We start from the raw sequence: 16,932 nt of genomic DNA, 5'->3' as shown, positions 1-16,932 counted from the left end.
GCCCCCCCACCAGACAGAGCTTGAATTGAGCAATCTACTGTATATTGTCGCAAATTGGTACTTGGGATTAGTACCTTTTCCTATACAGTAGCAGTTGTATACCTGGCCACGTCCTTACAATCACGGAAGGAAGGGAAGGAATGTTAGTTCAACATCTACTAGTGAAGATGCAGGGAACCCATACTACCTTCATAGATGTCTCGGGAAGGAAAGTTTGTGTTAGTGGGAAAGGTGAATAATAGGGAGCTCTATTCGACAATATAGAGCGTTTGTCAATGACAGTATATGCTGTAGAAATAATAAAATATATTCATCAATTTACTTACGAACCGTCCTAAGGGAAACACAGAATTTCGGCAAATCGTTCTGCCGTCCGAAACAAGAGCCAACACGCACTGAACTCATATAAAAGTTTAATTGTTTGGGTCACAAAATTTGAACGTTTTTTTCTGAAAACTTGCGGATTTTGAGTTGTTCCTGTATTGCATAAAGCGGTCGAAATCATAATCACTAAGCGACAGCAGTAAGTGGCCTTTGGCAGCAGAATCACAAGTGCAACGATAGAAGCAGCCCCTGCAAAAATATATTCGCAAGGATGGCGACAGTGTCACCCAAGTGAAATTTGCTCTCAAGATTCTAATTTTGGGTTTGTCGCTATCAAGCCAAGTGTTATTGCGTAGGGGGCTTTAGTGATTGGAAATTCGCATTATTGAAAATAATTTTTTTTTTTTGAAGACCATTATTCAAAACAAAACATAGCTGATCAGGATAGAAATTTCGGCAAAGTACAAAACACAATCGGTGGTCTGTCAATTGTGTGATCTGACCGATGTGAGTCGACAGTAATATAACAATGGCACTTCTAATAAAACGATTGTATTCTTTAGAACGAGCCAAAATATAGTGATGGCTACAGCTAACATTGCGATGCGTAGTTAGTGAAATCATATGAGATCGGTAAGACGAAAGACCTCCAAACGTATCCAAAAAAAAGTGTGTTACGAACCATCCATATTAAAGTGTTTCCAAATGCCTGTCCTGGCCCTGGCATTAACATTTCGATTCAACGAGAATTTAGCCAACGGTTTTTCAAGCGGAGATGTACGCCATTCTATAATGTGCAGATATTTATTTAAAACGGAATTATCGAAATGCAAATATATGCATATGTTCAGACAGCCAAGCAGCATTGAAAGCATTTAAGTCAAAAACTTATAATTCAATGCTTGCGTGGGAATGCTCCAAGCTACTGTAGCTAATTTCCTATCGCAATAAGGTTAATCTATATTGGGTTCCTGGCCATTGCGGAATAGAGGGAAACGAAATAGCAGACCAGCCAGCAAAATGTGGATCTAGCAGACAGTTTATTGGACCCGAACCTTTCATCAGTCCTGTGTGGCAGTGAAACAGTACTTGCCGTTCACTACATAAATCATATCTAGACCAACATTTGAAAAGGGCGTAACAGCCAAAATTTATTCCTTCTGATTCTTTGTCCACATATATAGCTATATATGTAGGCAAAGAATCAGAAGGAATAAATTTTGGCTGTTACGCCCTTTTCAAATGTTGGTCTAGATATATTCAATTGCTTTGAAACCATCGAAGTAGGCCTAATATGAACCACAACTTAGAGTCACATCATCAGCAATCACAGCAATCGGGGAATGTGTCGTCCGTCATATTCAGTGAACAAACAGTGCGATAAGACGTTCCAAGTGGCTCCCGCTTGCCAACAGTCAGGATAAACTCCACAAGTCCATCACTTTGTGCTTTCAAAATGTAGATTAGAAACTGGGAAAAAGTACAGATACAGAATAACTGGAAAAATACTTTAGCTTCCCGGCAATCAAAACGATTTATTAGTCCAAATGTTTCCAGTGCATTACGACTACTTAGCCTAAGTAAACATGATTTAAGATTTTACACTGGTTTGATAACAGGTCACTGTCCTTGTAAATATCACATAAAAACCATTGGAAAGCTTCAAGCCGACGTATGTCGCTTTTGCAAGTTTGAGAGTGAAAGCTCTGAGCACTTACTACGCAACTGTGTTGCAATGTTTCACAAACGGCTTAAATTTCTTGACAATGGTATTCTTGAATCCTGGGGCTATCCCTCCCGCTAAAGTAATATATTTCATTCAACATTCTATAACTGAATGGGAAAAATGCCCTTGAATGTAAAGGTGATCACACTCATAGTGATTTATCATACAGTATTAAGGACATAGTTGGAAGAGTACCACGATGGCAGTCAATATGGCACCGGACCTTCCACGGGTCAATACCACATCTCCCGCACTCCTCTCCCACCAACATTCGAATGTATCAAACAGCACCGAACAAAAGTTTGATATTCAAATTACTAACCTGCTTACAGCATATTTATTTAATTCCCGTGATAATGAACATGTTTATTCAAAGAGTCCTATGCATTTCTTCTCGAATTATATCATATATCAGCAGTTTCGTGCCAATTTAATAGCCATTCGCGATTTGGTGGGCTTATAACTGCACTTCACTTCTCCTCAAAGGACATTAAAAAATCAAGTTTTCACACACTTCTCCGCACATGAGCAGCCCGAAATGTTGATGGAATGCCAAATAAACATCACTTTTTGAAATCACTCAGTTCTCAGGATCATCAAATAGACTCAGAAAATCCAAAAATGGGCCAATTACTGAAGAAAAAATTGACAGCCGAGATAAAAAAAATCATCCATCTTAGTCAAGGCCTTCTCTCGTTCGTCTCGAAGTAATTCCATTTGTTGACAAAAAAGATCGAGCAGGATGGGAAAAAGTTCGAGCTACTTCAGCCTGTTCATTAGACTTAATTCTAATACTTAATTCCACTTAATTCGATAATCTACAAACTAATAGATCGTGAAGAAGAGATGGGTTTGTGAAATACAAATTTGCTCCTCGAAATGTGAAAACGATTTCGTGAATCCATCGTGTTTTCATGTTATGGAAATACACCAAGAATATAATTCATGATTTCATAATTTATTAATTGAAAAATTTCTGAAGAATGTTAGAGTGGAAAATTCATTAAATTGCGAAAACCCTCGTGAATTAAGAACTACACTCTGACAAACCAATTTTTGGGGCTAGAAAATCAATTCAAGCACAATCTTGAGATTCTAGACATTAGAACTAGCACTGCCAACGGCTTTCTGGAAACATATACGACCAGAAAATATCTTTCAATATTTTGAGCGCAGAGAGATATGCATAACGCGTTATCCGGTATGATGACGATGGTTCTAAATCATTACATGATAGCTTCAAAACCCTCGAGATAGCCACGAAGCGTAACTTGGACTGACTGCTAAAAGGTTCATCGTGTTGAAATATTGACTTAGACAACTTTAACTATAACTGATCCAAACTTAAATAAAAATAAACGAACACTGAATGCAATTTGTTATTACACAATTTCATCACACCTCCCAGCATAAGTAGCTATCGTATCGATTTCTTCAAGCACCGACTCGTCGTTTCGCAACGGGCATCTAATTGATTGAATTTGAATTGCAATTTTCTCCGCCCAGCTAAACAACTTTTTAGCTTCCCTCCGCTCCATGGTACCTCCCGGGGCAATCACATTTTCGACGATCTTTCTTCAAGCTCGTAATCGTCCGGAGTCAGCCACTTTGACTTTTCTTCTATTTCTTGTGATTCTTCCCCATGCACCGCCCACCCGACACGATGCCGGATGATTTCCGCCCAGAACATGGGTGATAACCTCTCACCCAGACCGAGGCACAGAGACACCGATGTGTTGCAGTATACCTACAATTTGAATGGAAGATAGGAGCTTCGATGTTCTGCTGGCTACAAACGACAACGACCAACAACCGCCAGTTCATCGCACGGTGGCGTTTATTACCGTTAATGTCATTGCGAAAATGCTTTTCGCGTCGTCTTACTGTCGTTGTCGTCGTCGTCAACCGGCGTCTTCCGTTTGTTCTCGTTCGAACTTTCACGGGAAGGTCTCACCTTCAATGCAGCTACATAGCAGCAGGGCCCCGGTTCAATCGTTGACGATTGAGATGCGGGCTGTTGTTTATCTGGAATTTCATGCTCTGTTTCTTGGGGTTCCAGAGGGAAGTTTTTGCAACTCATGTTTGATGACTCAAGTTCAGTTCGTAAGTGTCGTAGTATAATGACCTCACCATTGCAATTGATATGCAAACTAATGGATCCCATCTATCTTTTTCTACCACGAGATGGTTAAGTTATAATTTTGGAGTTGGAATTGCGGCCTTCCGTTGCTAAGCGGCCAAAGTTGCAAAAAGTTGCAAAAGTTGATTTGTTGGAATGCTTGAAGAATATTCACAGTATCCATTTCTTCAATGGTGCAATCCTTAGGGAGTTTATACACTGAAAATGTTTGCAATATCAGAAGATGGTTTCCCGATTTTCAATCAAACCACATTTGTTTATGAATCTTGTATGCATTTTTCAATACCAATACGTAGAAGTACTTATACATGTTCAACTCCGAACAGTTTATTGTCAGTTCATTTATGTTCCATTTTAATTATTTCGTCTTCTATCGGACTGTTCGAAAAAAAAAAACTCTTACTTAAACACCATCCAACACAGAGATGAGCATAATCGCGATGCACTCGACGGCACTTGCCTGCTTCCTTTTGCTGGGTTGGGTTGAAAGTCGTCGCAACTCGCAAGCCTACAGCAAGCCAAATAGCATTGAATCATGTGCGCGTCCCAGTTTTACGATTTCCCACTTTAGTTACAAAAAGCAAAACTAGGTCATCGGATTGGTTCTTCCCTCTATTTACGATGCCGCAGAGCAATTATAGTGCTGCTAGTTGTCATCCAGCGTTCCGTGTTGCTGTGCCGTGTGCCTCTGCCGAGTCGAGTTGTCACCCATTTATGGAGAAAGGCAAGCAGCTACCGACGATGACAACAACGCCGACCGCCAGTATGGCTTATCCCATTCGAAGCCGGAGATACACAATCCGAAAATATCGAAAGCCCCCTCCATGTCATACGACCTGATGGGTTATTTTTAGCTTCCATCGTGAATCTGGGTGACCTCCTCGACGAACAAGATTGTCGCTGTTCCTCGTCTCAGGTTGAAAGTTGAAAATGGATTTAATTACTAAAGCACATGTACAACTCGGTCTCATCAGTAGCAGAACAACCAACAACAGCCGGAGAGAGAACCATAAGAAACGAGAAAAGGCGTCAGACACAGGCAAGAACTACTAAAATGCGATGAAAACCTAGCTGATTACGCAAAAAAAAAATCAAAACATGGAAATCCCAACTTGAAATCAAAAACGAACAGAAGCGGTGGAGGACCGTTGTTAGAAGTAAACAAGCGAAGAATCGTTAACAAGCAGTAGGATGAAACTCTGCACAAAGCGAGAGATCCACCTCGTCCTCCTCCAAGCTTATCGCTTAAGCAGGTCACAGAGCTAGGAAACAGTGCGGAAGAATGTCGTAGTTTGGGAACGACAACTGCCGGTGGTTAACACAATCGGTTTCTGTCGAGGGCGAATTAACGTCAGCACAATGCAAAGCGGGCAGACATGCGGTAGCGGGTTGACATGGTGCATCATCGTCCAGATGGTTAGTGTAAAGAAGTCTGGCCTATGGAAGGTTTACGAGGTTGAGAAATTTGACACGTAATTATGCTGGCCGAATGACATCGTGATGGCACGGTAGAGCGTCATGTGTGTGCTGTGCATAAATAGTTAGTTCGTTATTGACTCGCTTTTGGATATCCCGGCTACTTATTAACACAATGTTGTGGCTAAATGAAAGAATAAATCCGAAGGAAAAATTTCATCGTCAAAAATTAACTATCGGCATTCTCATATGGTGAATGTTATACAGAGATTGTTCTTAATTTCTTGCTCACTATTTACCTTTACTCTAGACAACGAGAGTGCTCTTAAGACTTCCACTGATTCACTAAAGAATATTTAAACTGAAAATTTCCCGAAATACTAACAATGTATACAGCTCATCCGAGTTAACCGTATTTTAATATTTTTTCACAAAACTGGTGCAGTTAGAGATGCATACTGCCGTTTTGACTCAAATTCCGAACATGACTCATATTCCGCGATGAAATGGAATTATTCGTGTAATTTTCTCCATAGGATCTATCTTGAATTTGTTTGTAATCTTGATCCTCAGTGCGGAAACTGATGAATGTTTTAGTTTTGGGGCGCTAAAACGCCAATGTTCGGAATATGAGTCATGACGGTACATCGGACTAAATTAAGGACATAGTTGAAAGAGTACCACGATGGCAGTCAATATGGCACCGGACCTTTCACGGGTCAACCCCACACCTCCCGCACTCCTCTCCCACCAACATTCGGATGCATCGAACAGCATCGAATAAAAGTCTAATATTGAAATTACTAACCTGTTCACAGCATATTTATTCACTTCCCGTGATAATGAACATGTTTCATCAAAGAGTCCTATGAATTTCGGCTCGAATTTAATCGTAAATCAGCAGTTTCGTGTCAATAAATCGATTGCTTTGAGCGTGCTTACAGCGGCACACTAGGAGTTAACTTTTGAAAATCAGTATGACGAAAGGCATCTAATGTTTAATATATCGAAAATAAGCACCTTAATCGAAAAAATATTTGGTAGGCGTAGTAGCGGATACCTTCCTACATAACTGGTACCAAATAGTTTTTCGTTAAAAGTCTCTACTGTTGAGAAAACCCGCGTTAGATGTCTTTCGCCATACAAACTTCAGGTGGTTAACTCTTGCCGGCTATTTTTACATATACGTTAGCGCCTGGGTACGGCAGCGGCAGGTAGGAAACCAACCACTGTATCTGATTCATTTAAAAGCGGTTCGTGATTTGGTGGGTTTATCACTGCACTTCACTTCTTCTCAAAGGGCACGCAAAAAATCAAGTTTTTACTCACTTCTCTGCACATGAGCTGCCCGAAATGTTGATGGAATGCAAATTAAACATCACTTTTCGAAATCTGTCACTTGTTTACACCGAAAACTTAATATAAACTGCTATTTTTTATGTCCGTCTAGCTGGCAGGCCACTTATCATAAAATTGAAAATAAATACCTCTAAGTTGATGTACCAAATGCGTACCTATGCGTACCTCCGGGGATTATAAACGTACCACAATATTTCCTAGAAAATCGGTGGCCTGCTGAATAGACGGTCGATTTTTCTAAAATCTTCGTAAAACTTCTCAATTTTATTGCTAATGTAATGTACCAAGTACGTACCTTCCGGAATTATATTTGTTTTTCAACGTACCTCAAAATTTCCCATACTTTCTTATACTAAACTTTTCAAAACACTTTATATGTTAGATAACTCTACGGAATCGGATTCCTTGGAAAATTCTAGGCCGGAAACATATATAAAACCTTATACTTAAGTTGAATAATGGCAGTTTTATACTAAAAAGCGTGATTTCGGGCCAAAAATCATATAATTACATTAGAAAACTCCTTAATACACACCAAAACATAAATAAGAGCTTATATGCCTGAAAGTAGGCAATAAACAAAACGCGTGGATATTGTATAAAATACATTTGCAACAATTTTTAATTTAAAACGATATTAAAAACCGATAAGATATACATATATAGTTCAAAAATGGATATCAATTAGATTCATTGCACGAACCGATCCCAAATGTCCTTCTGATCCTTCAAGGACATTCTCAGGTATTCCAAGTTTGTCGCAATTGCATAGCATGCCAACGTACCTCGATAAAAATAATTTTAATCAAATTATTTAATAAAAAGTCAATTATTCCAGATTAAATCCAATTAATTCGAATTTCTTTAGGAACATTGCACAAATCGAGCCCAAATGTCCTTCTGATCCATCAAGGACATCCTCAGGTATCCCAAGTTTGTCGCAATTGCATAGCATGCCAACGTACCTCGATAAAAATAATTTTAATCAAATTATTTAATAAAAAGTCAATTATTCCAGATTAAATCCAATTAATTCGAATTTCTTTAGGTACATTGCAGAAATCGATTCCAAATGTCCTTCTGATCCTTCAAAGACATTCTCAGGTATCCCAAGTTTGTCGCAATTGCATGGCATTCTAACATACCTCGATAGAAATATTTGTGCAATGTACTTAAAGAAATTCGAATTAATTGGATTTAATCTGGAATAATTGACTTTTTATTAAATAATTTGATTAAAATTATTTTTATCGAGGTACGTTGGCATGCTATGCAATTGCGACAAACTTGGAATACCTGAGAATGTCCTTGAAGGATCAGAAGGACATTTGGGGTCGATTTGTGCAATGTACCTAATTGATATGCATTTTTGAACTATATATGTATATCTTATCGGTTTTAAATTTCGTTTTGAATTAAAAACTATTGCAATTGCATTTCATACAATATCCACGCGTTTTTTATATTGCCTACTTTCAGGCGTAAGCTCTGATTTATGTTTTGGTGTGTATTTAGGAGTTTTCTAATGTAATTATATGATTTTTGACCCGAAATCACGCTTTTTAGTATAAAACTGCCATTATTCAACTTAAGTATAAGGTTTTGTATATGTTTCCGGCCTAGAATTTTCCAAGGAATCCGATTCCGTAGAGTTATCTAACATATAAAATGTTTTGAAAAGTTTAGTATAAGAAAGTATGGGAAACTTTGAGGTACGTTGAAAAACAAATATAATTCCAGAAGGTACGTACTTGGTGCATTACATTAGCGATAAAATTGAGAAGTTTTACGAAGATTTTCGAAAAATCGACCGTCTATTAGCAGGCCACCGATTTTCTAGGAAATATTGAGGTACGTTGAAAATCCCCGGAGGTACGCATAGGTACGCATTTAGTACATCAACCCAGAGGCATTTATTTTCAATGTTATGATAAGTGACCTGCCAGCTAGACGGACATCAAGTCGTTTCAGGTTTGTATGAGAGTTGATATGCCGAGGTTGAATTAAACATTATTCTGATTCTGGCACTCCGTCATTGGGCGCTAGCGAGGGGGGACACCATATGACTGGATGAAATATTCAAGAGCTTCAACTCCATAGACAATCCATATTAAATGGTCGTTCCAATTGTTGGGAGTCGATTTTAATCGAGGTAGCGAATCTATCGCATGATAATTAGCCTTCTCAGAAGGCATCAGTGAAACGTGCAATTCAACAAAGTACCCAAAATTTGTCTGTGATATCTATCGCACCAGGGGCAGATACCGTGCGGGACCGAAATCCGTACAGCACCGAAATCCGTCCACCTCATGAGATACCAATGAATTAAAGGAGGTTGAAGATGATTAATGAAGAAATAATTTATCTTATCCTGTTCAGATACTTGGCAGTAAGCTTTGACGGCATAGAAATGGAAAGAAGGCTTTGAAATTAAAACAACAAAAATAAAAAACAAATCACCACCCACCAAACGCGGAGTTTTGGCCGCCATTTTGTTTTCGTGTAGAGCATAATTGCACCAAAAGTAACTGTGTTTTAATTGCTAATTACAAATCATTACATGAGATAAGCGGAATACAAATCAAAGGGATCGCTTCTCAAGGTGCGTATCGAACTATTTACAGTGGTAGTTTAGTCAATCAGATTGCTTCAATTTAAATATTTAGTTTAAAAATAGCTGTACGGATTTTGATCTTTTGATTCGAAATCCGTCCACGGTGGACGGATTTCGAGTCAAGAGTAGTTGATTTTATTCCTTATTTTATCATGTTTTTCGACGTTTTTAATGAGTAAATGTGAAACACTTCAAAAGTAGAAGCCTTCATGCTCCTGTGTCAATGACAAACGTTTTATTTAGGTTCGATTCCTGTTTTCTAATGACTTTTTCATACACTAAGGTGCTTAAGTGTACGGATTTCGATGCCCCACGGTACTTCTAGTCTAGTCTAGCCTACACTATCGCACGGGGGGCAGATGCTTCATACAAAAAGTATGACATAAGGGTGAGTGGGGTATAAAATGCTATATTTGCATTACGTAATCAATGGATCTTTCCTGCGGTGCGATTTTCGTTCAGTGAAGTCTCTGGAATGTTGCTTTCGGCTATGTGGGTTCTCTTTTCGCCAGCGTTTGGAGGGGAGGCGCTGTAGCCAGTGTAATAAAAGGTTTAGTTTCCCATACTAGTTTTCATACAAACTTGAACCGGCTTGCGCTAAACCAGTTTTTATTCAAATCGGTTTTTTGAAGACACTCGGAGTATGGGACGGAATCGAGTGAGCGTGGTGAAGCTGGGTCGTTTTTTGACACACCCTACTAATATTCTTTGTTATTTTACAAATACGACACCAATACTACTACAGTATATGACAGTTTTTATTGTACCAATACTTTCAAAGCTTTGTTTTGGTACTCAACCCACCTTCACCTTAAAATGAAAGCTTCACATAACCAGAAATCGGCTAGCATGCACAATATCATGATTTCTTTTTTTCAAAATAGATGCATAGAAGTCCACAGTTCCAACTGCGTAATGGGATTCGTCTGAATCACGGAGCGTGATTTGTCTGAATCCCGGAGCAAGATTCGTTTCAATTTTTAAGCAGGATTCGTTTGAATCCCAGAACGGGATTCGTCTGAATCACAGAGCGGGATTCGTCTGAATAACGCAGTGGGGTTCGTCTGAATCACGCAGCGTGATTCGTTTCAATCCCGGAGCGAAATTCGTCTGAATCCAAAGCGGAAATTATCTGAATCCCAAAGCCGGATTCATCTGAAATCCAGTGTGCGATTCGTCGGAATCCCGGATCAATGTTAGTTTGAATCCCGGAGTGGGATTCGTCTAAATTCCTTAGCAGGATTCGTCTAAATCTCGGAGTTGAATTCGTCTGAATCTCAGATCGGTATTCGTTTGAATAACGGAAAGGGATTCGTCTGAATCATCTGATTCAGACGAATCAGAATCCCGGAGCAGGATTCGTCTGAATCTCGGAGCGGGGTTCATCTCAATCACGGAGCGGGAATCATCTGAAGCGTGGAGCATGATTCGTCTAAATCCCTGAGCAGCATTTGTCTTGGGATTTTTCTTTCTTTTTTTTCAATCCCGGAATGGAATTCGTCTGAATCCCAAAGCTAGATTCGTATGCACCTCAAAGAATCCCAGTGCGGTATTCATTTGAATTCTTGAGTGGGATTCGCCTGAAATCCGGATTGCATTCCATCTAAATTCCGGAGATGGATTCGTCTGAATCACGAAGCGTGAGGCGTCTGAGTCCCGAAGTGGAGATCGTCTGAATCTTAGAGCGTGATTCGTCTGAATCTTGGAGCGGGATTCGTCTGAATCTTGGAGCGGGATTCGTCTGAATCCCGGAGCGGGATTCGTCTGAATCCCGAAGCGAGATTCGTCTGAATCCCGAAGCGGGATTCGTCTGAATCCCGAAGCGGGATTCGTCTGAATCCCGGAGCGGGATTCGTCTGAATCCCGAAGCGGGATTCGTCTGAATCGAAGCGGGATTCGTCTGAATCCCGAAGCGGGATTCGTCTGAATCGAAGCGGGATTCGTCTGAATCCCGAAGCGGGATTCGTCTGAATCGAAGCGGGATTCGTCTGAATCGGAAGCGGGATTCGTCTGAATCGAAGCGGGATTCGTCTGAATCGAAGCGGGATTCGCCTGAATCCCGAAGCGGGATTCGTCTGAATCGAAGCGGGATTCGTCTGAATCCTAGAGCAGGATGCGTCTGAATCCCGAAGCGGGATTCATCTGAATTCCGGATCGGGATTCGTCTAAATCCCGGAGCGGGATTCGTCTGAATCCCGGAGCGGGATTCGTCTGAATCCCGGAGCAGGATTCGTCTGAATCCCGGAGCAGGATTCGTCTGAATCCCGGAGCGGGATTCGTCTGAATCTCGGAGCGGGATTCGTCTGAATCTCGAAGCGGGATTCGTCTGAATCCCGAAGCGGGATTCGTCTGAATCCCGAAGCGGGATTCGTCTGAATCCCGAAGCGGGATTCGTCTGAATCCCGAAGCGGGATTCGTCTGAATCCCGAAGCGGGATTCGTCTGAATCCCGAAGCGGGATTCGTCTGAATCCCGGAGCGGGATTCGTCTGAATTTCGGAGCGGGATTCGTCTGAATTCCAGAGCGGGATTCGTCTGAATCCCGGAGCGAGATTCGTCTGAATCCCGGAGCGGGATTCGTCTGAATCCTGGAGCGGGATTCGTCTGAATCCCGGAGCGGGATTCGTCTGAATCCCTGAGCGGGATTCGTCTGAATCCCTCAGCGGGGTTCGTCTGAATTCCTAAGCGGGATTCGTTTGAATCACGGAGCGGATGAGTCTGAATCTCGGAGCGGGATGACTCTGAATCTCGGAGCAGGATTCGTCTGAATCCCGGAGCGGGATTCGTCTGAATCCCGAAGCGGGATTCGTCTGAATCCCGAAGCGGGATTCGTCTGAATCCCGAAGCGGGATTCGTCTGAATCCCGAAGCGGGATTCGTCTGAATCCCGAAGCGGGATTCGTCTGAATCCCGAAGCGGGATTCGTCTGAATCCCGAAGCGGGATTCGTCTGAATCCCGAAGCGGGATTCGTCTGAATCCCGAAGCGGGATTCGTCTGAATCCCGAAGCGGGATTCGTCTGAATCCCGAAGCGGGATTCGTCTGAATCCCGAAGCGGGATTCGTCTGAATCCCAAAGCGGGATTCGTCTGAATCGAAGCGGGATTCGTCTGAATCGAAGGGGGATTCGTCTGACTCCCGAAGCGGGATTCGTCTGAATCCCGAAGCGGGATTCGTCTGAATCCCGAAGCAGGATTCATCTAACCGGAGCGGGATTCGTCTGATTCCCGGAGCGGGATTTGTCTGAATCAAGGAGCAGGAATCGTCTGAATCCTTGAGCAGGATTTGTCTGAATCCCTGTACGGGATTCGTCTGAATCCCGAAGCGGGATTCGTCTGAATCCCGTAGCGGGATTCGTATGAATCCCGCGGCATGATTCGTCTGAATCCCGAAGCGGGATTCGTCTGAATCGAAGCGGTATTCGTCTGAATCGAAGCGGGATTCGTCTGAATCCCGGAGCAGGATTCGTCTGAAACCCGAAGCGGGATTCGTCTGAATCCCGGAGCGGGAATCGTCTGAATCGGAGCGGGATTCGTCTGAAGCGAAGCGGGATTCGTTTGAATCCCGAAGCGATAATTCGTCTGACTCCCGAAGCAGGATTCGTCTGAGTCCTGGAGCGGGATTTGTCTAAATCTCCAAGCTGGATTTGTCTGAATTTCGGAACGAGATTCGACTGAATCCCGGAGCAGGATTCGTCTGAATCCCGAAGCAGGATTCGTCTGAGTCCCGGAGCGAGATTCGTCTGATTCTCAGAGCGGGATTCGTCAAAATAACAGAGCGGGATTCGTTTGAATAACAGAGTGGGATTCGTTTAATTCCGGAGCGGAATTTGTCTGAATCCCGGAGCGGGATTCGTCAAAATAACAGAGCGGGATTCGTTTGAATAACAGAGTGGGATTCGTTTAATTCCGGAGCGGAATTTGTCTGAATCCCGGAGCGGGATTCGTCTGAATTTTGGAGCGAGATTCGTCTGAATCCCGGGGCACGATTCGTCTGAATCTGAGCAGGATTCATCTGAAACCGGAGCGGGAATCGTATGAATCCTGGAGCGGAATTCGTCTGATTCCCGGAGCGGGAATCGTCTGAATCCTGAAACGGGATTTGTCTGAATACTGGAACGGATTTCGTCTGAATCCCAAAACTAGATTCGTCTGAATCCCAAAGCGAGATTCGACTGAATCCCAAAGTGGGATTGCTTTTGGATTCAGGCGATTTCCTCTCCGGGATTCAGACAAACCTCTTGCAAAAGTACTGAAGAGTCCCGGAGAAAGATTTATCTGAATTTCGGAAAATGACTCGTCGAAATGTTGGAGAGAGAGAGATTAGACTCAATCCCGGAGAGAGATTCGTCTGAAATCCGGAGAAAGTTTCATTTCAATCCCGAGGAAGGTTTCATCTGCATCCCGCTGAGGCATTTGACTAAATCCCGCAAACGGATTCATCTGAATCTCACAGATGGATTTGTCTGAATCCTACAGAGAGATTCGTCTTTATCAAGCAGGCGAATACGTCTGAATCCTACAGAGAGATTCGTCTTAAACCCTCATAACGATTTGTCTGAAGCCCTCGGAAGAATTCGTCTTAATCCCTTAGAGGGATTTTTTGAATGCTGCAGAGGGAATTATTGTATCCCGTTGAAGTATTTGTCCGGATCCCGTTCGCCCGATTTCCTGAGATGTATTCTTCTGAATCAAGTAGATGGATTTGTTTGAAACCCGCCGGGGGATTTGTTGAATCTTTCGGAGAAAATTCTTCTGAATTAATGAATAGGATTCGTCTAAATCTCGGAGCGGATATTGCTTGAAGAGAGATTCTTCTGAATCCAGGCCTTTGCCTTTCTCGTATACTAAGTGTGTGTTCTTCAAAGCCTTGAAATGTTCAAAAATGTCTAACGGTTGGGAACACTCCTAATGTCGTGTTTGGATTTTTATTTCTTTTTTATTACCATACAGACCTGAAACTCTAGAACATTTTGCTCTAATTAACTTTAACACAGTCAGTAGTCACAATGTCAAAAATCGTTAGACATCACTTAACGGAACCCTTTGTGAGCATTTGATATCCGTGTGTGAAACTCGGATTTGTCGAATCCACTCTTAGCGAAAACAATTTGCAAACTAAATTATTTCACCTCCGACCTACCTGTCTTCGGGAAGCCGCTTGAGCTCTGCCATATCCAACTCCAGCCGCAGGTTGGCCACCTCGCACAGTAGCCGATCACGATCGGACGTCACCTCCTTCAATTTCTCCCGCAACCAGTGGTTCTCCATGGCCAGATCCTGAGCAGTTAAGAACTCATTCTGCTGCTGCTTCTGAATCTGCTGTTGCATCGACGGTGCCGACAGGGAGCTTGCCATGTGAACCGCCGGATTGATGGCCTCTACCAGCAATCCATTGGTTGTGGGAGTTCCGTTGGTATTGTTGTTGTTGTTGTTATTGTTGCCGTTGGCTCCGGCAGTGGAGCTAACCGCACTCTCATTGTCGCACATTTTGAATTTGAAATTATTTTTTGCAGGGACAATATCACACTTTTTCACGCACTGAACACAAATGCGCTTTCTCTTCCTCCTCGACCGAGGAGCAAAAGGAGCAATGTAGCAGGCCTGCTCTTATCACCCGCGAGACGATTCAATAACTCATGCACCAGCACCAACTCTCACATACACGAGATACGGATAGACACCCGGTTGCAGATCGATATTCTTCGCCTTGAAATTTCACTCACTGCTGATAACAATCGTTTATCATTCACATTTTCCCTCTTTTTGTTTGGTTTCTACACTCCCGATTCGCGCTGATAAATTCATTCACATCGTTTCCCTTTGCATCCAGCGATAGTCCTATAACAAGGACAACGGAGACGACGATAGAATCGCTGCACGGATTCTACTTTGTTTTCATTCCCCTACTCCTTATTTGCAGCAAAATGAGCGAGTGGAGATAGCCGCACAAACAAAATACGCACGCATACACATTCACGGATGTTGCTCCTTGTACTTCTCCGTACGCTTCAGCATCAGGCAACATGCACTGCACTCCTGCTGATATGGAGCCGTCAACTCTTCCTTGTGTTTTTAGTTCTTCTATTCACAGACTCTTGACCGTCCAGAAAGTGCAATCTCAAAAGCACTGGAAAGCGAGAGTGTGCAAATTCCCTCTTCTCTTCTTCTACTTCTGCTCACTTGACCGAAAATCAGTAGGCGATGATCTTTTTCGCATCAATTCGCAATTTCATCACCATGACATTCAAATTCAAAAATTTCACCTTCCGCTTGCTGCGATTGCTTCGCAGGACCCACTCTTTCGCTTGACCACTAGATCACCTCGCCACAACTGCACTTTGCCGAGGAAAATTCACTACGAGGACCTCCGCGGAGCGGCCCGTCAAGTAGCCTGGCTCAGCCCAGAGCCCAAAAACTGACCAATTGATACTCCCGGTGAAACGCAAATCTCCTATCCAACCCACGGAACACACCCGAACCCGCCACAAAGGAGACCCCGTGCAAAGAACACAGTTCCACGGCCTGTCGCTACTTCGCGCAAAGAACCCACCACACACGCGGCTAAACCCGCTCCGCACTGCACTGCCTTAACCGTGACACTTGTGGTGACTCAGAGACAACGAACCGCGCGACAACGACGACCGAGACGCCGTATGACGATGCTGTGCCGAACTCGTTTGCCGGAGAGTTTCCGTACGACTACTGATTGCAACAAGATAGAGGCGGCGGCAAGCTACCAGCAGCAGCAACACCAGCAGTAGAAGGCTCAGAACAACCCATACCGTTCCGTCTGGCTTTATCTGGCTGGGTTTGTGTATATTCGCACTGGCTGGCAGCGAGACTGGTTTTCCTCGCTCTCTGCATCGCCGTTGCTCGCTGCTTCTCTCGTCAACAAGCGCGCGTAGGATCGTGTCCATCGACCGTATGCAAACGCGGTACGTACCACGTTGTTGGTGTGGTGTTTGAGTGCTGCAACGACGGAACTAATACCAAAAGCGAAGATTTTGCGTGGAGTAAGACCATAAACACTGCTAGAGCGAAGGTGTGAAGAAACTGAAACTCATTCACGGTTGTGTCATTGTCGTCGTTCTTGCCATTCACAACATTCCATTGATGACATTTTTTTGACCATCACTCGATCAGTGCTGGTAACACTTTGACACATTGTAGGGTAAGGGAAGTATTTTGGACCACCAGTTCAACGGCTCATATTTTGGACCACTGAGTGCAAATTCCTCTTGGTGGTCCAAAATAAGAGACCCTGTGAGGGTGGTCCAAAATACATCCTTTACCCTAGCATTAGGAAATCATCTTTAATATTTTTTTCAGCAATTGTTGCTGAATTTTAATGAGTGA

The 16,932-nt window shown here is 42.8% G+C and overlaps 1 protein-coding gene across 2 annotated transcripts in view; it reads right to left on the bottom strand.

Annotated features, from left to right (window-relative positions):
- LOC134222878 (dual specificity protein kinase shkE-like) overlaps positions 1-16,318 on the bottom strand; it is a 98,143-nt gene extending 81,825 nt beyond the window's left edge. The window contains exons 1-2 of one of the 2 annotated variants that reach the window (XM_062702021.1): positions 15,840-16,318; positions 14,717-15,414 (exon numbers count right to left, since the gene is read on the bottom strand). In XM_062702021.1, the coding sequence (XP_062558005.1) occupies positions 14,717-15,063 (347 nt within the window). In that variant the 5' untranslated portion in view covers positions 15,064-15,414; positions 15,840-16,318. Of the gene's footprint in view, positions 1-14,716 lie in introns of both variants that reach the window. The other variant, XM_062702020.1, reaches the window with a different exon arrangement.
- Positions 16,319-16,932: the final 614 nt, after the last annotated feature.

This window comes from Armigeres subalbatus, chromosome 3 (genome assembly GCF_024139115.2).
Source record: "Armigeres subalbatus isolate Guangzhou_Male chromosome 3, GZ_Asu_2, whole genome shotgun sequence".
NCBI classification, from domain to species: domain Eukaryota; kingdom Metazoa; phylum Arthropoda; class Insecta; order Diptera; family Culicidae; genus Armigeres; species Armigeres subalbatus.
This window is presented reverse-complemented; position numbering and strand designations above follow the sequence as displayed.